Source organism: Pterocles gutturalis, unplaced genomic scaffold (genome assembly GCF_000699245.1).
Source record: "Pterocles gutturalis isolate BGI_N339 unplaced genomic scaffold, ASM69924v1 scaffold8522, whole genome shotgun sequence".
NCBI classification, from domain to species: Eukaryota; Metazoa; Chordata; class Aves; order Pterocliformes; family Pteroclidae; genus Pterocles; species Pterocles gutturalis.
Genome location: NW_010107900.1, coordinates 13,415 through 39,917, shown reverse-complemented (window position 1 = coordinate 39,917; position 26,503 = coordinate 13,415). Strand labels below are relative to the sequence as shown.

Sequence of the window (26,503 nt, the reverse complement as noted above, 5' to 3'; positions counted from 1 at the left end):
AAATGAGATACCATGTGTTTTATTTTCTTGGCTTTTAATCTGTGAAAGGTGGGCACATTTTGCAACAGACTTAAGGGCTGTTATTGAAACTATGAGTTATTTATCTTGGGGAGCTAACTCTCAGTCATTCGCTGTACTGGTCAATAGCCACAGCTGATGACAAACTACATATTCTTCCATCTTTTCTAAATATTGCATTTCCTTAAGCAGAAAACCCTCAGTGACCTGCCCCCTAGCTACACCAAATAAAGGCAGGACAGCAGAAAGACCAAGAATTTCTGCATGCTGCGGAAGGAGCAGATGTCCCACCTAGCCACAAGCATCAGCCAGGTGAAAGCTGCAGCAAAGCCAAAGAGGAAAGTGAAGGCTTTGGCTGTGACCTTTTTGACGTGTGCTTGCTTCTGCACCCTCTTCTAGTTGGACAGCGAATGAAGTGCTATATTTTCCCAGCCCCACTGTGGGTTTGGCACTGCCTTTTCTCAGGCCTGGGTTCTTGCCCTTTGCAGTTCCTTTGGGGCAATGACACTGCACCCTTCCTGTGGCACAACATCTGTGCATCACGCTGTGCTACACAGGCTAGGGAGGGGAGCAGGAATTACTTACGGAGGTACAAAAAATTAACAGCTATTTCATTTCAACTTGTAGGTTTGCTCCTGGCAAGTCAGAGTGGGAAGATTTCCTGCTGTACCAAATGCTACTTGGAGCAGCAGCTGAAATGTGTAATTTAAAATTTATATGTGATAGTCTCCCATATTATAAAAGTTAAAATACTATGAATCATCGCATCAGCATTCTAGGTCACTCTTATTCCCAGATGTGAGAGTTAAAAATCCTAATGAGGTTTTTTTTTAAGTGAAAGTTATTAAAAGTTATTAAAAATAACTTTCTAGTTAGGACGTAAAACTTGATACTTAAATGCCAAGACACCACAAGGGATACTTGCTTTCGTATCTTCTGGATCACAGTGCAATGAGTTTCAGCTGGAAATTCCTTTAAAATATATCCAGATATTAGGAAAAACAAGCATAGGAATGAAATTCCTGCTCTCCCAAAGTCAGTGGGAGCTTGGCCAGGGACTTTGAAAGGATCCTGAAGTCAACTATGGGAACAGGATTCAGATTGTAGATGTGCTCTACAATTCAAAAACAATTACACTGGGAATACTCTTATGCTGTAGTAGCTTGAAAATAAAAGCAAGCCCTCAGTTTCCAAATAACAAAAAGGAAAGGTAAATAATAAATTTATATGATGGGGGAAAGTCTGGGAACAGACTGTACTTTCTTTGAGATAGCTGTTTTATCCATACTCTCTAAAACACCCACGTTGAACGCCAATGTCCAAATTCGTTATCGTGTTACAACAGTATCCAGAAACCTTATCAGGATTTATCCCTCATTTTGTAATGTGCTCTACTATAGAAAAAGGGAGTCTCTCAAGACCTTTTGGCAACTCAGCTTTAATAGAAGTGAAAATGTAATAAAAGCGAGGAGACCTCAGGAATGCAGCTATTCCCTCTCCAACCTGAGATGTTGCAATGAAGTGCTAGCGTTGTATTCCTTACGGCACACAAAGCAGTAGAATGAAACACAGAAGGGAAGGTTAGGTAAAGTTTTCTTTCCTATACCTTTTGACCTGAACTGAAAGTCTGTGCAGAGCTTTAACACTCTTAATACAGAACTGACCAGTTCTTGTTGCACTGATTTCTAGGAAGGAAACTTAACAACAAAGGTAGTTGTGGATATACCACTCCGGTATTTGTACTCTGCTTTGGCTCCTCTTTGGACACTGGAGTCCTCCTGAAGACCTGATAACCCTCTCTGCACCAAAAAACTGTTGTGAACCAGCTGCTAGGCTGCCTTTTTGCAACCTGACTTTCAAAACAGAATATAGAAAATCTAATAAGGGCTTGACCATTAACCTTCAGAGAACATTTAGATCTATGCTTGTAAATTCTGTTTTGTAAGCAGGAAGACAGTTAATCAATCTCACCATTTTCAGAATTACAGGCAAACCCCTCTGTGATTTACCGTCCTCAATATTTCCAAACCAAACCAAACTACTCACTTTCATTTACAAGCATTCTGTAGAAACTAATCAAGCTATTCCTTTGCTAAGTATATAGGAAAGAAAGAAACAGAGATTCTTCTCAACAATTTTACTAAACATTTGGGAAATATTCAGATTCGGTTATGATAGGAATATACAATAATGAAATCAGATTTTTTTTCCCATCTCCACTTCCTCGCTGTCTGATCCTGGTTGCATGAGACGTAATCTCTATGTGTATTAAGGCTCTATGTACATATACACAGATGTAGATACAAGTGTCGGTACAGAGACAGATGAGGAGGCAATCATGCTCTACTTCTGCAAAGAAATTCCAAATCTCCCTGGGGGTGTTCAAGAAACGTGTAGATGTGGTGCTTAGGGACATGGTTTAGTGAGTTAGGTGGTGTTGGGTTGGACTTGATGATCCTTGAGGTCTTTTCCAACCTTAATGATTCTATAATGCATTATGGCCACCTCTATAATGCATTAAATCACTGAAAATGTACAAACTACCATCACAGCAAAAGTACTGCTGGCTGACGATGCTACCTGAAAGAGTTTCTGCATCCATGCATTGGCACAAACACAGAACAGCACCAGAAAAATGTCAGCACCAGCACTGTGGTTCGGCCTGGATCATTCTTGTTTCTTAAATGCAACGTTTCAAATGAAACGTACCAAGGAATTCAAAACACTGAAGGAAAGAAACAGGACAGGTAAGGAAAAGGCACATTTTGGGTATGGTTGTACCATTTGTGACCTTCAAGCTAAAGGATAAAATAAAAATTAAACTATGATTAAAAATATGTCTGGCACAAAATTCTATTAACTGATGAGAAGTTTGGAAGCAACAAATCAGGTAAGAAAATAAACTGGATTTGAAATTTTAATTTTCCTTATATGATTAAAATATGCCCATTGTTTAACCATACCAGGAAATACTTTTTTTGTAAGCCATCTCAGGAAAAAAATACAACAATGAGAAAAGTTTTTTTGAATATTCTTTCTATGCTCTCTGCACTTTTTTTTTTCCTTCAAGGAGATTGTGAGAGATTTAAGCTTGCTTGGGGACAGATTACAGAAAAAAATCATAGCAGTCATAAACTGTTTAGGGAGTGAAATACTGTCTCCTCTTTTATTTGGGATTAGACATACTTAAACAAGATCAGTAATGGACTTTGTCGGGGAAAAAAAGCAGTGGTTGTCAAGAAGAAATATTTGCTATAACTAGAAAACGAAATAGTTTTCTACTCAGAATAAAAAATAGTACATACAATATAGCTGGCAATTAGAGCACAAGTGCAACTTTTTTTGGAAGGAAAAGACCAAAAATTATTTGTCTCTAGAAACAAGGGAAATCCATGCAAAAGAATAAAAAGCCTGGAATCCCAGTGAATGTCTGGCTTCATGTTTGAAATCTGACATTCTCTAGGATGGGTCCCTGTATTAGAAGACAGCATTGTTTTTGAGGTGTAAAACTGAGTGGTGGTCATCTGAAACAGGAACTTGTTCAGGTCTTCCGAGAAGAAAGTCTCATCTGGTTACAGCTTCTTGTATTAAATCTACCCTTCTCTGTTACATTATTTTAGGCTTGCTGCATATTGTTTTATATTTTCTTAAACTGGTAGAGGAGAATAACGATTCTATCCGCATTTGACTAGGAGGCAACACTTTTACTAGTGATGTACCTAAACATACTCCAGAATAATTTACATTGAAATATCTTAACTTGCTAGGGAAACAAGGTGTCAGTTTTGATGTTGTGAATTATTATTAATAATGATAATATTTTCCTTGTGTTAAGGACAACTGTCAAGAAACCATGTAGCAGTCTGGAGCTAAACGTGTGTTCCTTGCGTCCTATCTTAAGATCTCTGAAACTTCCTTGTTACTATGGGAAAGGCAAAGGATGCTGTGTCTCCTGTATTGCTTCCACTACTTCTAATCAGTCCCAGGAGAAGCTGCAAAACAAGGCAGGAGTCCCACCACTGCTGCTCAGCAGAGAATGAGAAGGAGCAGCTTTGGTTGACTATGTCCTGGAGGACAGTGAGAAAAGAGCTTGACTGCTGTCACAAAATACCTATGAAAAGGTTACTTCTCTACTTCCATGCTCCCAGCAGCCCCCCAAAAAAAGGTCAAAAAATGATCTGATATTCTGTTTCATGGTCTCATTCTTTATGTCCATTAAAAAACACCCTGAAGATTATCCTCATGTGTTATCATTGAGCTAGGATTTCCCAAGAACCATGCACCAGCACACACAAGCATCTTCCCTGCCTATAGTCAGTGTGCCTCCTGTGTTTGTGGCAGCAGGAAGGGAGGCACAAGAGTTGGCTTACATCAGCTCCACATTGCCTGAAGAGACGTAGGCAGTTTCCATTTTCTTTGTGCCATCTCAATGCAAAGAAAGGCAAACAGGGCAAATTAATTGACCTGATATATTGACTGTGGCTGTCTGACATTTTTAAAATGTTTGGACTGTGGGCTAAAAGGGTCAGACATCACTGGTGTACATGTAGATACAGATGGTTGCACACTTACAAAAGGATTTTTTAATGTCTGTCAAACTGAAAAGGAGGAAGCATGACAAAAATATATGTAAGTAATGAGGTGAGAACACTAGTCTCGACTTTCTGAATTCCCATGCAAGTACAGTGAAATTTCACTAAGAAATCATTCCTGCATTTTTTTTTTTTTCCCAGTTTCAAGGACTCTAAAGCACAGCAATATCTGTGTATTTAACTAATGTGACAAGTTTTAGTGTGTGCTAATCAAACCTAATCACCTCTACATTCTACCAGGTACTACACTGATCAATGGAAAAGCTTTCTAGGCAAGAACTTGGAAAATGATAAAAGCATTTACCATCATTATTTTCTGCTTTTGACAATGATGTATGTCTGTACAGCTCATCAGTCATCTCTTGTAAAAACAGCGTGGCACTTTGATCAAACAGCCAACAATAGCTTCCCGTGTAAGGTAAAATGTTATGAGAGGCCATCAGATAGAAATCACATTTTCTCTGAACAATAGGAACCCAGAAATGATGTACTTAATTTACCTACAAATAAAATCATGTGAAAGGTGATATCTTCACACAGGTTAAAAAGACAGTGAGCCTTTTATTCACCTTTCTGCATGTTAAACAAACTTCACTGTCATGTTGCAACTGAGATGGAGTGTCTACGCAGTGATAAAGAGGCACATTCCAGCTCTACGAAACATAACTGCCACTGTTGAAAAATTACCTGCATTAAACCTTACACTTATCCCACAAATTTTAAGAGCAAGATGTGGGAGTTTGATTTTGATTACAGGCCTCTCTCTGTGTGGTAGGCAAAGGTCTTTAACCTATATGTTCTGAATGTACTAGGTGCATAGTTTCATCAATGTCATGCCTCATTGGGTCAATGCAGGATTTTATCTAAAACCTGAGGCTTTTCAAGTTTACACTGTATATGCAAACACAACCTTTTACTTTGCTCTCTGCCTTTTGCTTCATTGAGAAGACCTATGGTATTTATAGAAAAGGGAGCTGGAGGCATCTTAATCTTATTTTACTCACTTAGATTCCTACTGAGTCGAGGTCTTCAGAAGAGAAAGGTTGTTTATTTGAAGACCGGTGGGCGCCAGAGCCAGTGGAGCCAAACACTTTTTAGTGTTAGAAAAATTGCCACTCTTCCTTTTCTATTCTGGCTTTCCTGGAACCTCTACTGATTGCAACAACGTTCATTTTTAAGAGGGCTGACACAGATCCTCTGCTTCTGAACATAAATTAAAGTAGAACACATTATCCCCATTTACTTTTGCAGTCTGTAAATGACCGATGATTTTTGTACAAAAGGTAATACTGATATAGATAATCTCCTCTTGATGTTGTGCTACAAGACGTGTGTCAAGATTCACACAGGTATTTAGGCACTTAACTTCCATTTATCTCAAAGAAAGACTGTGCGTTTGGATTCTGGGCCCAAGTTCACATAGCAAGATGTGTCTGGAGTTCATACTAACAGGAGAAATAGATCTTCCAAGTAACAAAGCTGTAACCAGTTAAGTTGTGATGATGTGTAGGTGGTGGCCACCATTACTGACTGAAATAAACATTGGAAGAAATAATCTCATCCAATTAAAACATTAACAGCTGATACCCAGTTGGGTTTTCAAGTTGAAAGCAACCACAGTAGAACTTCCTACTCTGATGTAGACAGGATTGCACCGTCTTGCTGACACATATATGACATACAAACAGAATGATTCCCTACGCCAGTCTTAGAACTTTCTATTAACTTCTGATTTTGCAAAGCTTACAGTGAAAAAGATGAATCGCTACATTTCTGGGAGTAATGGCCACTTGGTATGCCACTGCAGTTTCAGTCTGATGTGGTGTTTACCATCTCAGTTAATTCTCAATTCTGACATAAGTGCCACAAAGTGTCTGCATAGTCCCATTGCAAAAGTAGTTCAAAGGTTAAAGGAAAACGCACAGGTAAAGTCTTAACAGAAGTTGAAATCTGAAGCAAGCAGAGCAGTTGCCTGTAGCCTACCATAACAGTTGTAATGGGGAACGGGGTGTCTCAGATCAGAAAAGCTTTTTTAATTGATCAGCATTCACTTCTTTTTGTGATTTGATCAAGAAAAAGAAAAATACTCATGAAGGTATGCCATCACACAGTTGCCAGGAATGGTAGTCTCAGTGCTCACAACCTCCAGGCTCATTGCTGCTTTGGAGTTACCATGGTGTTCAACTCCTGCAGACAGCAGACCCCAGGAGCTAAACTAGAAATTTAACCACGTAAAATAATGAATAAACTCCAGCTTGATTACCTGTTTAACTTTCTGAATCAGCTCAGTGTGGGGTCAGATTAATGCCAGTGCTGGTGCAAAGTAGGGGGGGTAGGAACAGGATTGGTTGCTGTTAGGCTTGCCTACTGGAAAAATACCTGAAAAACTCAGAATAGCGAAGTTTTTCCTTTCCTTCTTTTCCAAAGAAATGTACCAGCAACAAGGTATTAACACCACAGCTTTCCAGTTCTGCTCCCTATAAAACAAAAAACTGTATGATTAATAATTATGCATTGTATGATCATTAATATATATTTACCACAAATCTGGATATATTTATTTGAACTAGAATTTCACAAGAGACTTGCAATTTAATTACTGTTCCCAAAGCTATCAAACAGGATCTCAGAGCTGAATAATTCTTCCGCATAATTTGTAACAGTGTATTACATGTTCTGCTTCTAAATATTCGGTATGAAAGGTGAGTACAATTTACAACCACTTTTGGTGTATTTTATTATTAGCACAGAGAAGGTTGCCAGTTAAATATTTATAAACCTTTATGCTTATGTGAATAAAGGCTTTAAATAAAGTTAACACTTTTGTATAAGAGATTTTTGTCAGATATTTTAATTTGTTACAGCCATTTAAAAATGTTCATGATAGTCTAAGAAACAAAAGTAAAAACAGACAAACATTTACAGTGCTCTATTATAATATGGTCTTACAAGGCTTCTTGTAAATTTTCAATGTTAGTGACTTTTCTATACATTTTAAATATGATTAAGATATTTCTGCAGGAGAAGGATGCACATGATTTCAACTCAACAGCCTCTTTAACAAGTCTGAAACCACACATAATGCTGGATTTCTGTTTTTTGTCCTTCTTTCAGCACTAGCGTACTGGCATTTCTTTGAATGCAACAAAACACTATGGTATATGAAGAGATTTTTTTTTTTTTGTGAGTCTGGAGGGATTTCAACAAACTATTCTTATGACATCTAAATAGCCTCTGCTTCTTTTATCTGGTTGAAGAGGTAAGATGAAAGACAGGAGTCTATTCATACGATTTAATACTAATGGTTATTTAGCTTTCAGCATCATCAATAACAAGTCCCATTAGTCCACTGTGTTTCATGCTTACTGCATATGTGACACAGTTATTTTATAGTTAAAGAGGTAACATTCTTCATTTCTACTGCAAGCTACAATTCACTAATGCCAGTGATAAGAGTTATGTATGAGTGAACCTAGAAAAAAGACTTTTCATGTCATATGCAAACTGTACTTTTTGAACTTTATCATTTAACTGCAAGCAAAGAATATTTAAATACCCACAAGATCCATCCTTCTAAAGTTTAAACACTTCAGATTACTGTGAAGATTGACGCATAAAGATTGGCATATGCTTTTCTAAAAGTCAAAAATTCATGTATGCTTATTTGAAATTCAAATCCAAACTATTTATGTCAGAATGTGAAGTTTTCTAGGAAACAGAGAAGAATCCACATATTTCACACTGCAGTGAGATTCTAATCTGGTTTTTGTGTTTTTTGTTTACATGTTTAAAGGAGACTTGAAAAATGCAAGAAAAAAAATAATCACTGAGGTAATTTGTTAAATTGAACTCATGATTACACAATTTAATGCTTCCACTATAATAACTCCATATTAAAATCAGATTTGTATTGAAAACAAACTGAAAAACAAGGTTTAGAATAACCTTTCAAACATTAAGTCTGTGACAGTCTTTTTCATGTTTCTCTAGCTATAAGCTAAAAGAAGTCATACAAATAATACTCATCTCATCTTATCTGAGATGACGAAGCCTATCCCTGGATTTATAACAAATACGCACCTACTTGTTGGCTACCCTCTTTATCAGTTGAAATTCCAAAGTGGAATTGGCAGATGTCCAAGCACTATGTCAGTGAGAGTTAAATGTATTTTAAAACTACAAAACAGCACATTTCTTTAAAACAGAATATGCAATGAGACCACAGAGACTACAGCTTAAGGGTAAAATTTCAAAAAACTGCTTTTGCTAGAGTTAATGCTATTAAAGTACATGTTAGTACATAATTCCTTTTTGTGCACAGAATCATTAGGAGCTTTTGCTGCTGAACTGTATAAATTAGTACTGACACGACAAATCTTTGTTAGAAGATAATGGGAGCTCTATTAGTATTTCCAACACCTCACCCTCCTGAGCTTAGGTAAAAGAAAAACGTATGTTTGGAATGCCTGTCTTGGCAATGAGAATGAAATGGTAACCTAATCCTGGAGCTGTAAAAAGGACCAGACTGGTAGCTTAGGGCCACAGAGCCACAATCTAAATTGAATGAAATTTTATATTCTGGTGTAAGTGGTGGCTTCAACCCCAGGAGGGTGCAGCACAGCACCCTTCTGGGTTGTGCTTTAGAGAAAGCTGAGGCACAGAATGGAGAAGGGATGGTGATACTGTGACTCTCATCTTCATACAAGCATGGGATGGGGCAGGGACACCTATCTCACCTGAGGTGCTCAGACATGTTCCTGGGTCCGTTGGTTCACACAAAGAATCCCAAAGACGAAGCTCTGATGCCACACAAGTCTATGTGAACTAATGAACATGTGTGTACATGGTACAAATGCAAGCTTATGTTCCTAGAGTAACGTTAACACCTTGTACATTTTTCAAAAGCATCACGAACTGCTGAATTATGCAATTATTCCTTTTTAAGCAAGATCAGAGAACACAACACTTATTTCCTTATTACATTCCACAGACTGCTAACAAAGAAGCCTGATGCTGCAAACGCTGAGTCACAGGCATAGACCTACCTAATCATGTAGATCCCCACTGAGCTTTTGACATTCAGGACCTGATACTGCAGCAAGCAGCAACAAGTGCCACTGAGAAGAAACTTATCACACAGTGAGACAAGATTTTTGGAATAATGTACCTAACTGACTTTCAAAACTTATCTGAAATGTTAATAGACTTACTGTCTGTAGATTCTTACCCCCTTTCATTGCAGAATTTGCCTGAGGCATGACTGTAAAGCATTAATTGTGATTAAAATCTGTAATACATTCTTTGTTCTCTTACTTACATCCTGGGAGATGGTATTTACTGTGCAATGCCTTCTTTCAACAGATATTGTGAAAATAATATAGATTTTGTATTGAATTTTTTTTTGTTGTTGTTGAAGATAGAAGGAGAGTGAATAGACGAAGAACAGGAGCAGAAGAGCGAGGAGGGTCAAGAAGAACAGTATCTTAGTTTCTGTCTGCTATTGATGTCCTAAATTTTTCCAAAGGTAAGACTAAATCTGCAAATTTTTCTGAGTTCACTTCTCTGAAATCCTCTTTGTTTTTCAGCTGCTATGTCAGTCAATTCATCATGTCAGGCTTCTATCCCTGAAAGCAATCCAGACTTCAATCTAAGCAGCCTAGCCTCAAACACTGCTCAAGAGCACCAAGCTTTGCGTTATTTTGAGAGTCTCCAAGATATTAATATATATCCTGCAACTCAGTTCTGGAAAGAAGGTTTAAAAGATGTATCCATTATGAAATCAATCCTACCAGCTACTAAAGTTTTTCATGTTTTGCAAGGCACTTTGTTCCTAGGTAGGATTCAAGAATATATCAGGTCTGATACAGAGGGGCTAAAATGTGCACAATTTTTTTCTACAGATGGTATAACAGTATCTGAGAACAAGTCTGATAGAACATTTGCTAAACAATTAACAGTTTATGTCCAGCATTCAACAACATCCATAGTTCCCATTACCTGGGGGGTAGATGTTTTTTAAGGATAACTAATGCCATGAATCACTATGCTGTACCCTTAGTGCCTTTAGCAAGGAAGAAAATGTAACCTCATGGGTGTCCTCAGCTTTCAGTGTTTCACCCACAGTTCTGCATCAATTCATGGGGAGATAATAAAAATGGTTCCAGTCAAACGGGCTAATTTGGGCATAGACGCAGGAGATACTTTATGGCAAAAATAGGAAGAGGTTCAAACTAGTCTCGTCACCAGCAGGTTGAGAGGGACCAAATCCTGCTGCGTCAACCTGTCAGGGAACAGCACCGCTGTGCTGCGGAGCCTGAGGCTGCCTGACCGGTGCGCTGCTGGCAGCTGGGGAAAGCACCTTCTATACACAGCTGGGGATGGTCCCTCACAAGAATTCATGTCCTGCCTCCCTGTCATGCCATACTGTAAAAATATTAATTTCCACCAAAAGCAGGGAATCTGTAACGAGGACTCCCCTCAGGAGGTATGACACTCTTTGAAGCACACGTAAACCTCCTTGCTCTTGGTGCTAAAACCGACTCGGATGGACTGTGACCAATTCCCCCACCCTGCAGTTCAAATGCGTCCCCAGGTAGTCCATGTTCAGGCTGTCATCCAAAGTTTCACGTATCACAAAATGCCAACTGAGCATGCTTACATGCACCATTTCCAGTTTATTCCAGTTAATTTTACAAGCAAATGCACTAGGTAGCCTGTAGAGATTATGACCAGATCCTTACTGTTTTGAATTAAGGGCTAGAGCTGTTAGTGCAAGGCCAAGTCGTGTGCCTTCCCTGGCCTGTCAGGAGCCCACACTGCTATCTGGCTTCTCTAGCTATATAATTTAAACTGCTTCAGACTATGTTAAGCAGCAGAGACTAAAGGGGTAGCCTTGCCTCACACATCTGTGCAACGGAAAGCAATGCTACTGTGACCACAATGGGCTTCCAGATGAATTCGTCTTGGGAGAGACTTCTGCTATTCAAGCCAAATTTAATGTACTTACAGAACAGGTACCTAGAAAGATGTCAGAAAGCGTGCTTCTTTCTCCCTCTTGAGGTTATAATGTGACCAGATCATGTGGAAAAATAAAATAATTTCCTTGTCCCTGAGGTAAACAATGACCCAGCTGTTTTTTAATAGCTTAGTATTTTGATGCCACACTTCTTCGTTCTTTATGGGGTTCACCAGCCTGGAGAACTTTCTTTAAAGCATGCAGGAAGATCGCAGTGCTCCTTTCCAACCCTAGCCATTCTATGATTCTATGATTCATTTAAAGTAGCTAAAAGCTTTTCAACAGAATTAAATGTTAATCTGCTGATACAAAACATACACATTTATACTGCAGGAGACAGGTCAAGAAAAAAATGTGCATTCCATCTAACTGAGAGGTGACAAGATTTATGACACTCTTTTTTTTTTTTTGGGAGTGATATTAATTTTAGTCTTGGACCAGATTCTTGCAAAATTCAATGTGCTGCACAGATACGCTGCACCCCTGTTAACAGAGTACTACTGCTCTAGAAGAGCGTAGCTGTCAACCACCATCTTCCTCCATTCAGTGTATGTAGTCTTTTGTTACTCTGGGTCCAGGGCTTTGCAGACTTTGAACCTATGGATAGAAAACTTTAAACTAATGAGAAATCCTAGGGAGTAGATGGGCAGGTTATGATGGCCTGCAGTCTCTGTGGCTGAGGAGATGCATTGCAATGCTGCGGTGTCTGAAGGTCCAAGTGTAAAACCTTGTGCTGACCAGCTAAGCGGTGATAAATGTGTGAATGACTAATACAATTCACCTCTCTCAGGACCATACAAAAGTAAAAAAAAAAAAAAAAGAGAAGTAGACAGGTTAAAAATTGATACACAACCAATAGGAAAATATCCATGTGTGGGTCTGAAAGTATTTTGCTTATAGTCAGACTGAATTGTAGTTCAAAAGTTTCCTGTTCAAAAGAGATTAATAGCTGTGTACCCAGATACTAGTTAAACATTTAAAAAAACCCACATAAATGAGACACTTTGTATGAAAATGTGTTTATTATGTAATCCAGAAGCATACATTTAATCATTTTGAAATGAGACAATGCACGTATTTCCCAACATGAATTCCATTTTAAGAACAAATATAGAACATTCTGCTTCTAACAATAGCGAAAATTAATTTCTAAGTTTAGCCATTACACAAAGCATACAAAATTAGAGTATTGAAACTAATTTATAACTCATTAATCTAAATTGAAGGGCCCAAGAGCAAAGTCCCTGATCTAGGCAACCAGGCTGTACAGCAGAAATCTGCAACCATTAGCATTGTTTTCACTACCAGAATGCTAATGTACGTAACAGGATTAGAGTATATTTTTAAGGAACTCAGGGCATTAACACAAAAGCAACTGGTGCTACACTGGGCAACACCTTTTTCAAAATACACCAAACTCTTCTAGCTTATGCACTTCCCTATAACACTCTACCCCACGTCCAGGCAATGAGTCTGCCTCTCCTCTTCTGTGAAGCATGGCCAAATGCTCAGCTGGAAGTCTCACACCAAGCAGAGTGGTTGTGCTAGGAAGCCAGGTACAGCATTCCCTTTGGCCTCTGGGGAAGATGGGTGAGGGGAGACAGTCACTGCCTCTGTTGGCTGCTGCACCACTTTCTCCAATCTAGTTAGAAAGAGCCAGGTTGCCAGCCTTGTAAGTCCACCTGCATCTCTCCTTCGCTGTGTGCACGCCTGTGCTATGAGTAAATCGGATTGCCTGCTCTGCAAAAGTCAGCAAGGAACTTCCCAAAATGCTGGACTCGTTAAGGCTGGACAATTTTTTTTTGCTTTTCTTCCAGCATCAATAAATTACATTGGAAGAAGAAAATCCCTCAACTGAAATATATTTATTTGGACAACCAAGTTCACTGCAATCCCATTCAAGGGCCATTACTAAGTGGTAAAATTCTGAATTTTAGACACATAAGTCAGAGTCTCAGTAGAAGAGACAGAGATACAAGCACCCTAGTAACACAGCCAACAACTGCTTTTTCTCTTCCTAACACAGTACCTGAACAAGTATTGAGTGGTATCTCCATAAAGTAAGTGAATGACTGGGACCTCTGTCTATACACTGGACAGGGAACATACCTGGGTATATCTGGTGGTTAAATAAAGTTGCAGACTACATTTTAAAACTTATTTTCATAAGTCAGCGACATTTTTCATCTGGTGTCAGAGACTGGGATTACTTTGCTCATATGCAAGCTCATATGCAAAATGTGAAAGTGTTGTGGAAATAAAGAACTATCCCAAACAACAAATTTCTGTTGCAGAGTCTCAGCTTTCAAAGAACACAGTCAATTTAAAAGCCATATTTTTATGCTTTATCTGTTTTGCTGGAAAGTAATACTATGACTGCCATAATTATTAAAAGTATGGGGTAAAAACATATGCACTGACACAACATTGTATAGTCAAATTCACTGCTTATAGTGATAATGCACTCCTTTTGTGAGAGACAGAGACAGGAAAGAAAAAGAAAATAGAAGAAAAATGACAATTTGGACTTTGCCAAGTAGAAATATAGAGACCAGAAGAATTTCAAGAGAGCTGTAGTTCCCAAAACTATTTAATTCTTTTGAACAGACTATAAGTCCATTTATAATCTGCTAAGAAACCGTACTAAGTAACATTTTCTGGTTACAATAACTTCAGATTTTTCTCAATGGAGAATTCTGGAGACAAAATTTGAAGCAAGAATAAAAACAAAACAGAGACATTCAAGCTCAGGTATTTAATTAGTTCCCAATAAGCTTATGTGTTTATAACTAAATCTGTCCAACTGTATCAAAGTTTCTCTGGAAATTTTATACTATAGTTGTGCATTCATGCAAAATAGATCTTTTTCTTTCACTGTAATGGCAGTTAAGCTTTAATTGAAATTGGTTTTGAGGAGCAGACAACCCTACTAATCCTAGCTATTTGAACTGGTGACTGATGAAAAGATTCAAAAAAGGAGATGATTGTTAGTCAAACAATTTTTAACTGAACTCTGGACACATACTGAGGGACCAAAACCTTTATGCATCACAAGATAGTTTTTCTTTATGCCTCGTAAATATTAAAGATGTTAGCAATACTGCCACTTCCATTTTTTTCCCCAGGCAGGTGATAGTAAAGAACACAAGCTGGACCAACTCTTTCTAGAAACTGCTGATGCATGATAGGTTTATAAAGCAGAAACCTTTATAAATTTCTTATTGAATGCTTCCAACATGAGCAGTTGCTGCCTCATGCCTAATTACTCATTTTCAGTTTACACCTGAAAGCATGTTTGTAGTGAGAAAAATATCCTTTAGCTACACCATCCAATTTAAGCATGCAACAAAAGCAGAGCTGCTGATGTAAGGAGCACCTTACTGTAATAGACAGAGATAATCCATCTGTACTCTCCCCCTTCTTCACCCTGGTTCATCAGCTGCTTCTGAGGTGTTTTCAGTACACTCAGGACTTCCCCTATCTGTTTCACTCCATTCAATCTCTCCCAGGCTACAGAAAATCTTGTCTGTGTGCTGAATACAGACTGAAGAATAGATGGCAGCTGGCAAAGACCCTACCTGGGAAGAAGGCAGGCTGCAGTGGCAGGAATCAGGGAAAAACAGCTGGAAGAGAGCAGGAATTTACCTGCCCCTTTCATTGGCAAGATGTATTTGCCATTTGCTAATGGTCTACAGGTGAAACTTCTAACCCAGCTGGAAGATTGTTTCTTCTGGTCTGCATCTAGGCCATTTCTTTCTAGAAGTGGACCTAACTAAAGTAGTCCTTGCCTTTGTCACCTGAATGACAGTAATTACATCTCAAACTAACTCAGAGGAAGCTGATATTACTGCAACAGCAGCACTTAGGTAAGTATTAATTTCAGTTTGGAAAGCTGTCTTTTCTAATATGGCAATACAGAGTTTCTTCTGAGTTTTTTATAAATAGAATAGAGTTATTTTGAAACAGAGGCTAACAGAAATTAAACATTAGAGTGATGACAGAGTAATGAAATACATTAATTGCATACATTTCATTAGGAGATTCAGAAGTGACAAACATTCTTCTTCCCCAGTTAGAAAGTAGTTGAGACATCATGCACTTTCATTTAATTAAAGCACTAATACTGATCCTTATACACTTATCTAAAAGCTCTGAAAAAATAACAAAGTTCATGGGAAGTATAACAATGCTTTTGTAAAGAAAAATGTATCTCTATTTCATACCCGAAATACTGTTTCGTCTCCATCTGTTTTCAAATCATCTTCCTTCCCAATGATTCTCTGTAGCTGTATTTGTTAAGACATGAAAACAACACAGGAAAATTACACATTTGGTCTTACAAGAGTCTCCTTTTTCAGAAACTTACATTAGTTTCACCTTTTCTTAATTATAAAGTCATTATGTTTCTGCAAGGTTCTCTAGTCATGACATAATATTTGCATACTTCAGGGTATTTTGCTATTCAGACACACTTTTTCTCAGGAATGTCTTATCTACTGTGGTTAATACAGCCAAGGAGAGCACACAAATCAATTGCTTGCAACCCAGTGTTCTATTTTTAGAGATTTTCTTGCACTAGAAGCTTAGCATTCACTCCCTAAGTTTTTGAAACTCAGAGGTATGACATCAAGGGTCATTTGGGAAATAAAAATTATTCTGTGATTTTCATGCTGTCCTTCTAGACAGCTTTACATTGTTCTGCTACAGACATGATCTTCTAGACATGAAAAAAATACCTGTTCAAACAATGTCCTATACAAGTAACAACAAAGAAGAATTTAATTAAATCAGCAAACGCATTTGAATGCCTACCTTTCACAGACATTTGCATGAATCCTCAAAAGGACAGCAAAAATGAAAGAACAAGGGACTTATTAAATTTCAGGTATAGATATGGACTTACACCGATCACTCTGAATTTGGAGACTTTAGGAAATATGCTTTTAAAGTTCAGTGTTTTTGGAACTGCTGGTTTACTTCTCAAACATTTCTGAGTGATTGCTCACCCTGCCCATTAGAACTGGGAAAAAAATCCATGACCAAATTTGCAGAGCCATTATTTTGTGGGGTTTTCAAATCTCTTCTTAGGGCTTCATCTTCCCCCCCCCCCCCCCTTTTTTTTTTTTTAAATTTTTTAATTATGCTGTTCAGAGAAGCAATACGGGCTTCTAAACAGTGAGTAGGAAAAAACCTGCCAACTGTTCATGTGGCCAAGGTCTTCTTTTGGCCTTCAAATTTTGACTAATTCACCCGTTCTGGTTTGTTTTTTTAATAGCCAGTTTTCTAGTTCCGCAGGATAGTTACTGTCTATTATTATTTTTGAATGGCATGCCTTGAGAGTATTTATCAAAATAAACACCATAAAACAAGACAATCAAACAGTACTAGTTCTTCCAAGTTTCTCCAAATTCTTTTTATATTTGATCACTTACAAAACAATTGATTAGTACAGTAAAAGCATTATGAATTTCTTCATAGCAAAACAGCAACATAGAGCTCTGGATAAAAACGCAACTGCTTGTCCACGTTCTCACTGAAAAATTACATCTTTTCTTACCTGAAAAATCCATCTTTTGCTCACACATAAGAAATGCAAGTGCAAATGCTTTCCAAACAAGAGAAAATATGATTTTTTTCTCTTGGATTTTATTTTTAAATGACTCTTGAAAAATTTGCAGAGACTACTGAAGAACACAGACACACAGTATAATTATTTTTCACAAATGTTCTGGAAGACTTCATTTATTGTTTTCTTACTCTGTATGTAAATCCTTATAGTGCTTGAAACTATTTCCAGTAGTTTGCGGATCTTTTTCCAACACAATGCAGCAACTACTTACAGAGGGAGTAGAATTCTGCCCTCAAAAAATGGACTCTAATACTCAACTGTTCCAAGTAACATGTAGCTGTATTTAATATCTATATCTGTTCATCACTGCAAGACACTAATGGCTAATTCAGAGAGAATGAAATCTCTTATGCACAACTGATGCCTTTTTACTAAAGACATACTAAGAAATAATCTTTTCTGGAGAAGACAGGAGCCGGCAGAAAGGCTACGTCAGTCTTAAAAAAACCAAAAGGTGACCTTGCATCTTCCAGTTGTTTGAGAGAGATTAGTGCTTGTGGATGCTCTAGGCCTGCAGAGGTGTTCTGCACCAAACCACCACAACCACTGACAGTGTCGGGTGCTGGTTCACTCAGCTGTAGATGAATCTCTACAAGTTTTTTGTGGTATCTGCTGTCCAGGACAAGTGTATAAAGACAGTCTACTTAGCAAGCCTAAATCACATAGCTCTTGCATGTGCCATCAGAGTTACCCTACCTCCATTCCAAATACTTTTGAAATGTCATTAATTTTACTTAGAAATTTTTAATCAGGACAGAGTTAGGGAAATTCCTCACATGCTGGGCTTTGGGGATCTTTGTTAGCCTTATTCTTGCTGGGAGATCACATTAATGTTCATTAGTTTATTACGTGCACATGTCTGGAAATCCCCTTGCCAATTCTCATGTGAACGTCTTGGAAGTGCAGAATTCACAGAATATGGCTCTAAGAAACAATTCTTTGCACTCTGGCAGGGGCTGATTAAAGGATGGCAACCAACACCCGTGAACACGCCATTTCTACCACACCTTCTTCACCCTAGAGTTACAGGGCAAAGCAACAAATCCTTGCAGATGCCCAACTCAAAATACAGATTGCTGTGATTCTGGGCCCTAACACTGAAATGTCCCTTGTATTGTGAGAGTTTACCACTGAAACATGGACGAAGCAGAAATTAAAAACAGACCAGCCTGAATACCTGCTGTCATTAGCACTTCTGAATGTGTAAAATAGGAGGAAAATTTTGCTTACTTTATCCCAGGCCATCTTGCTGTAGAAAATTTTGTGCTTAGGGTGGTGAAACACTGGAAGAGGTTGCCCAGGGAGGTGTAGATGCCCCATCCCTGGAAACATTCAAGGTCAGGTTGGATGGTGGTCTGGGCAACATGATCTAGTGGAAGGTGTCCCTGCTTGCTGCAGGGGGGTTGGACTAGATGACCTCCGTGGTCCCTTCCAACTCAAACTATTCTGTGATTCTGTGATTCTATAAGTAGGGAGGAGACAGAACAACTTCTTTTAACTTCTACTGGAAAGGAGGAAAATACGCACAGAAGTGGAAAGGCTATGGAGGATAAGATGAACCTTCTCCTTCAAAACATGGAATTGCATTCAAGATCTCCTTTCCTGAACATTCATTTATATTAGCGAAGAGCACTGAATCTACTGGGGAAATCCTGCATCTCACAGTCCTTCAGCGTCAGTTCCATACAGGTCTGAACAGTGTGTCTCCATCACCTGCTGCAGGCACCAAGGACTGGCGTTGTAGAGTCTGCATGTCACCCTTCTCCCTTTCCTGAATGATTCACGTGACACATCTTGTTCATCCAGTAACATGCAAGTTGAGATAAACACAATTCAAAAAATGACGGACACTTTGCAAACAAAAAGGCAAAGTTCTTACCTCAAAGAATTTATAGTCTAGATCAACAGACATTGTAGTTATACACAGATGTCTAATCAGTAGATAATGAGAAGTAGGGAGAAGAGGTGACAAAGCAAGAGAATGAAGTAGCACTGCAATTTCTTTTGCCATCGCATTTTCCTTACAGTAATTGCCTCCTAATTACTGCTTCTTTGCTACTCTTTTCCACTGCCCTTTCCTTACATACGTTTCCTGATATTATTGTCAAATACAGTGTGGAAATAGCTAACAGAATAGTTCAGATGTATTCTCCTGAGACGACAACTGGGACAAGACAAATGACAGATTAGCCACACAATTTACTAATTTATTAGACTTACAGAAGCTTTCTGTGATACATACAGAACTAGGGATTAACACACACATTTTCCCAGATTCTTACATTCAAAAAGTTTTATTTTTAAACGTAACCTATAAAAAGTAAGTTTTGCTTTAAAATAGTCACTGCTTATAAATGTTAAGTAAATAGTCTGTGAGAAAACTCATCTTTTGACCTGCTTAGATCCTGTGGGACTTCTTTGAATTTAATGATTCTTGTGAGTTGACATTGCAATTTATATGTGGGGTTTTTTTTACCACTCGATATTAATTTATCAATATAGCCCATAAAGGAAATGAAAAGTAACAATCTATCTAACTAGAATAATTTTAATTTAATTTGATTGCCTCTGTAGGAATCAAATTATTTTTAATGATTTGTATAAAGTTTCCACCTCTACTTTTGATGACTTTCTGTTATTCATACTGGCTGATTCAATTAGAATTACCTGAAATGGGTAATGGACCTTAAATTAATGACCTACTGTACATCTCCCAAAGAGAGTTGTGCTGTATTTCTGCAAGAATCTCCTTATTAGCTTAACTGACACAGTCCCTATTTAAAGGAAGTACTGCTAACACAGCATTTTGGTGCAGAGGCACTACAGGCTGAACATGTTCACTGAAAAAATGGCTACGAAAGTACACTTAAATATTTTTTTTGTAATTTCTCTATCAACAGGTACATCTTTATAAGTTTTAGATTCTATGGTTCTTTAGAGTTGTTGCATTAAATGATCATCTTTAACTTTACCCTAGTGACAGAAAATAATTTGCACTGTAGTAGCCATTTCAGCTTCTTGTAAAATTGTCTCTCTAGTCATCTGCAATACGAATGAAGGATCTGAATTAAGTTGAGGGAGTCTATTAAAATTATGTTTGTTAACTTTACATTCGACTTTTGACAAGAAGTATTTAGTTAACAGTCTTCTGTTAAATTCTTAAAAGGTGAATAAGATCTATAATTAAGCCTATTCTTCTTTAAAACATCAGAGCAAGATTTTCTTTGTTTTTAAGCATTTATCTTTCTCCCCCATACAAAATATGGGAAAACCTGCTGCTACTCTCCAAAGCGTGAATTGGTAAAAATCTTGTGCAAAAGCAAACAAAATTAATAAAAGCAAGAGAGGATGGTGAATTTAAAAAATTATTCAAAATATTTAGAAAATAAAAGACTTTTACAGATGATTATTTAAATTAACTCATGGGAGTAAGGGATGTACATCAACTCCTACCTTCCCAGTAATAGATTTTTAGATACAAGCCAAAGGTAACATTTATAAAAGTGGATTCAAATGTGTTAAGTACTTCTATAGCAATGCTTTGGTATGTGCTCCTTTCATATAAAGTATTTTAATAAGTATGCGATCATAGATCAGACTGAAAAGTAGGCTTGAAGATTTTAATGAATCTTCATTTAGCAAATATAATCTATGGAACTATTTAAATGCTTTAAAATTAATATGCATATAAATACACATACCTTAAAGAATTCTTTTTTTTCAACTTGTTCATTGCCATCTGTATCCAACATTTTAAAGGCAATCTGAAATCCAGTCTGAGGTTCTGCAACAAATTGCAAATGTACATTATTGTAAACACACACACACTTACACTTGTACTTGAATATTTAATGCCAAAGGAATATTGCCTATGGTTCAGTTCTTCATCATTATGCATGCACACGGTATTTCCAGTAAACCATTCTCCTCCAGTATAAGCAAACCTTTGAAACATCTTTTTACTACCACTTCAAGGGATAATTAAAGCAACGGCAAAGCAAGAAATGCCAGCAGTGCCACACGTATCCATTTGAGCCCAATGACTGTGAAAATATTGTACGTCTTACTGTCCTGGTCTTTGATATTCTCTATAGAGGTCTCCATAATCCCAAGTCACTTCTGAAGTCTAGCTCTGTCGTGTTTATTAGAGGTCCTTTTCAGGTGAGAAGACTGGAAAGTGCCTTGAGAAATCCATAATTATTCCCAATCTGTGTGAAAGAGCTAGTGTACTCCTCAGGTACTTCTTGCATGCATTACTGTATGCCAGTATTTGCAGTCTTCCCTAGTCTTCCCTAGCAAACAGACTGATCTTGTAATCGCGGCCAGCTCTCTCGGCTCCTGCTCCTGCTGTGTTAACCCCAGGCCTTTTTTTTCTTCCCTTCTCTTCCCTCCCTAACCAATGTACTCATATGTTACTGAGATGTAATAAACCACTCTTTCTGGCCTTTTTGGACAAAAGCATGTTTTGTATGACTCCCATCAAGCAGATTTTTTCAGGAATTTTATACAATTTTACCCCACATTTCCTTCACTGACTGGATGTTTCTTTTCAATATAAAAATGTAATGAGTTCTGAGTCTTGCAGGCACTATAAAAACACAGTGTGTTTTGAGCTCCTTCCCACAATTTCCTGATCTTACTTTGCTTACAGGAGGTGGCCCCCACTCATTAGCAAGCCCACACAGGACACTCATTAGCAAGCCCACACAGGAGCAGTATGCTGCTGAAATGTATTTACAGTTCACTGCAGTAGCAAGCACTTATCCCAGTAATTTCCGGAGCAGGTGAATTAATTCCACAACCCAGTCAAACCAGGCATTAATATGAAAGCCAAGGACTTATTGTCTTTCGAATATATTCGTGTTTCCAAGAACAATGTTGGACTCACGAGGGCAGTGATGCAGTACCTCAAAAAACTCTTCAGAGTTTTTCCCTTTGAGCTTTTTTCCAGCTCCAACCTGTAAAGCTTGAAGTCTTACCTTTTTTTTTTTTTTTTTTAAGAGAATATTTCTGCAAAGGGAACAAGTTAAAGAAGTATCCCATTCCTTTTCAGAGATAACAAAATGGTTAAAGAAAGTACTATTTTTACATTTTAGAAATAACTACATCTTCAGCAGCCAACAGCCAATGTTCTCTGTGGAGCAACCTTGTGATGCAGGAGTATTTTATAAATACCATTGCAATCTGCATAGCAGAACCCTTCCCCAGCAACTGGGCCTTAATAATCAAAACTGGCTTCCTTTCCACGGAAATGCCTCACGCTAAATTTGTGTTACTAGTACAAAAGCAAGAAAAGCCTATCCTATAACATATTTAGAGAATAAAAGTAATTGATGCATTTAATAGTAATTCATACCATCTGTGTCGCAATTTTCAGATAAGAGAGCTGTTACTGAAAATATAGGACCTAAAGCTGCTTATACTGTTCAGAGATGACATACTTATTTGATATGATGTAACCCCAAAGGTATGTGTTCGTAAAATAAGCATAGTTCTAAGACTACCTCAGATATACTTGTATTTAATTAGAATCAGGCAAAATTCCAAAATCTGAACAGAAGACCCTCATCTTAGCTGTGAGTGCAGGTTAGACTTAGGTGCTTCCCCTGCAACCACGCCTACGTTGACCAAGCTGTCAATTTGTGTGAGCGGCTAATTGAAATTAAGCTTTGAGTCAAGGTGACAATTTCAGTTCCAGGGCTCCTTTACCAGAAGCTCCATTAACCAATTGCTGGAAATGCAATTCAGTACAGCACTGGAAGAAAAAAGACAATGATGGTGTAAGGCACACAGAAAAGAGAAAAGGGTGTCAGAGGGGACAAAACAAATCCTTTGTCTGCCACAAAATTAAGTTTTCAAGTTCAGTGTTGTTGCAGATAGTGCTTTTGTATGACAGGCAGCATGGTCTGGTCAGCAATGCCCAGGAACCGGGACTCTGGAAACCTGGTGACTCTTTTCCTGTTTCCCTATTGCTCTGTTGGTGACTTAGAAGAAAACATTGAAATATTAATGGCTGCTTTAAGAAATCTCTAATTCTCACTAGCGAGAGACAGGTTGTATAACTGGGGCTGACTGACATGGGATATTTGTTAGGCAAAGACAGAGGCACTAACACTTGTTGACATTTGCTTTCAAACTGATTGGTATGACAACCCTCTGTGTAACCAAAGCAGCAACATTAGCACCGCATTTTTATCCTGCATCAAAAGGCGCCTTTGTTTTTGCAGTTCAATACATTCTTATATAAATTCTGTGAAAAATAATGTTACTTGATTGTCTGGAGAAGTGGAACAACTTGCTCTGATACTGCTTCAATTTTCTAATTGTTTCAGGCAATAAATCAACATGAATTTTCTTTCAGCTGCCACAGATTTTTAAAGAAATAGAATCTTTGGCAACTACTTCTGCAACTTTAATTAATGTATTCTCCTAAAGTTATAATGTGGTTGCGCTATTTTTAAAAATAAATCCCTCTTCTTTGAGTTGCAACAAATATTTTTAAATCAGCTTTCTTACTGGGCTAGACTCTTATATTATTTCTGATTTTAGAAAGCAATTGAACACATGGTATAACTCATGTTTGAGCTGCATGTAGCACTGGACAGTCACTACTGGTGAAACAGTACATAGTAAATAGGTTGTATTAATTTATATATACTATGTAAAATACTATGTACCACTTGAAGTTCCTAGTAGGAACGGATCCAGTTCTGCTGAGAAATGACATAAGTTGCAAAAGGCCTCCCTAAACTGTGTGAGAGGTGTGTGCTGACCGTCATTGTCTGTGAAGACGACTCTGGAGACCAGCACTACTTGTTCTCAGTACACCGTGACAGAGTGCACTCCTACAGCAAGGAAAACATGTCAATTTGTTTAAGCCCTGCCTTGGATCGTGATCACAGCTATGGAAGTGATAAGGCTTAAGCATCTACAGTCCACTGGGACAAGAACGATTGCTTCCTTCTCTCCTTTCCCCATCCACCGATACCATGAGATCTAGTACACTTGGTTTTGTCCCTTTTAAGTCAGTCAAACAAGACTGTATGCGGACTATTACACGGACACGCACGTGGACTGCTTCATGACTTCTCTATGAGTCTCACTGCGTAACACTCATTGCACACATCTTATCTAAATCTTGGTATTTTCCAGCATTACCTACACTCCATCAGAACAGCACAGAGTAAGTATGGATGAGGAAACCCAGAAAGTCCAAGATCACTTCCACACACAATCAAAAAATGCCTGCTGTTTGCAGATACAGCAAGTACCAAATAAAAAGGTTTTTAAAAAAATGTCTTATAGAGAAAAAGGAAGGAGGTAAAGGAGGGGGCATAAATACATGCAAAATGCTTGGAAGAAATAAAGTCAAAAGGAAGAGAGGGGAAAAAAAAAGGATTAAAAAGTCAAACAAAAAGACACTGCAGAAGTTTGCTGTTTATGTGTATCATCCATTGCATATTTGAACACATTAGTAATGGGCAACAACCTTTCAGACACCACAACAGCTTTTGCACCACTGTGTGAGCTATAATGTTAATGTCTCATTGTCCAAAATGGCTAAAAGTACTATCCAGAAGACAAATTATCTTCCTCTGCTGTTTCTCTTCCCCTTATTATGTGGTCCTGTAACCAATGTCTCCCCTCTCTTGAAATCTCTTGAAAGACTTTACTGATCTCATGGTGCAGGGATTAGTAGCTGAGCATTTACCCATTTTTTACACGTATTTTAAATATATAATACTTACTCGTAAGGATTGTCAGCAAAAATAAGTACTCTGCATAAGATATCAGCCCTGAAAAAAAGAGTTAAAAAATTACTTGCAAAAAGAAAATATACTTACAGCAAGACCTGAAAGATCGCATCTTATAAATATAAAAAATGTAGTTTAACATTGTATTAAATAGGTTATTAAAGTATGCTACATTATTATTTAATAAAGTTTTTACTTCTGTTTTTAGTACTCTGATGGTAAAATTCCCTATCCAGAGTCTGATCAATGTTCATGTCTAATAAGAAAGTAAGGTTTATTTGGTATTAAGAAAAGGCCTACACTAAATCTTTGGATTCTCACTGAAAATATTCAATGTTTATATAAAAGGCAAATAAATTAAATGTGCTTTGTCACATTTAGTACCTGGGAGGAGAACTACTCTAATGTTACCCTGAAGGATCAAAGTCCTCCATCCTTTGGCAGGCTCGTGAAGGCAGAGAATAGCTTCCCTTTAATTCTCAAGGGGAACATGGCAACACGCAAAGCTGCCAAGCTGCTAGATTGTGCTGATAGTACTGCTGGGCCACATGCCAAGAGGAGGCTTCTTTTTTTTTTTTTTTTTTTTTAAATAGGAACATGTCCTTTCTACAAGGTGAAAGTATTTTCCTCCCTTTTGAAGGAAAATTCCAGTGTTTTCCTTTGAAATACCGCCTTAAGTGAAAAGCCTGAACAAACACAAAGATGCGATAGCGTCAAAATAGAGCATACGAGCTAAAGATAGAGTGTGCATAACGAGGGTGGTTAAACAGCAGAATCTGAACCATCTGCCCTGCAATAATGTTTGGAGAAAAAATGTAAAGGGCTTTTTTATAAATCACTTTTCAAAATAACTGAGCTACTTTTAACTTGTGAGCTAAACATTGTATAATGCTGAAGCTGCTTAAAATAATAAAGCTCAAACATGCCTATCTGTGCAAAGATAAAACTATTTTTTATAATTTATATTTAGTTAATTGATAGATAAGGAATCCACTTAAGCTTCAGTGATAAACAATTAACTTCTGATAAATTACTATGCATAGCCAACAGCATTTGTATTTGACCTCAGATAGTGACTTAACACTTTAAGTACCAGAGTTTAGAAACACTAAATTGCTGAATGCAAGAGTCTGAAAATCCAAGAACAAGCCTTAGCTAAAGACAGGTCTAATGCTGATCCTGCTGCCAACTCACTCTGGTTCCAAATCTCAGTTTTCCTCTCCATCAAAATAGGGTTATTCACCTTATTATCCAGAACGCATCACGTGTAAATCAGCACAGTAATACAGTCATACAATACAATGTGGAAAAAAATATACTTTCATCTCAAAGATTTAATTTTGCTTACAACTTTTAGGGTTACTGCTATTGCATGAATGTTTATTATTTTTTGCATTGCTGTAAAACTTGGAATTGCATTCCTAGACAAAGTGTCCAGGATTTCTACAAATATGAAACCAAACACAGGAAGAACTCCTATGCTATTTTTTTAGCT

The 26,503-nt window shown here is 37.6% G+C and overlaps 1 protein-coding gene across 1 annotated transcript in view; it reads right to left on the bottom strand.

Annotated features, from left to right (window-relative positions):
• The window catches only part of MICU2 (mitochondrial calcium uptake 2), a 46,078-nt gene that overhangs the window by 6,942 nt on the left and 12,633 nt on the right, over positions 1-26,503 (bottom strand). The window contains exons 6-9 of the mRNA XM_010072415.1: positions 25,003-25,050; positions 20,956-21,038; positions 15,849-15,911; positions 6,990-7,087 (exon numbers count right to left, since the gene is read on the bottom strand). Coding sequence (XP_010070717.1) covers positions 6,990-7,087; positions 15,849-15,911; positions 20,956-21,038; positions 25,003-25,050 — 292 coding nt within the window. The remainder of the gene's footprint in view (positions 1-6,989; positions 7,088-15,848; positions 15,912-20,955; positions 21,039-25,002; positions 25,051-26,503) is intronic.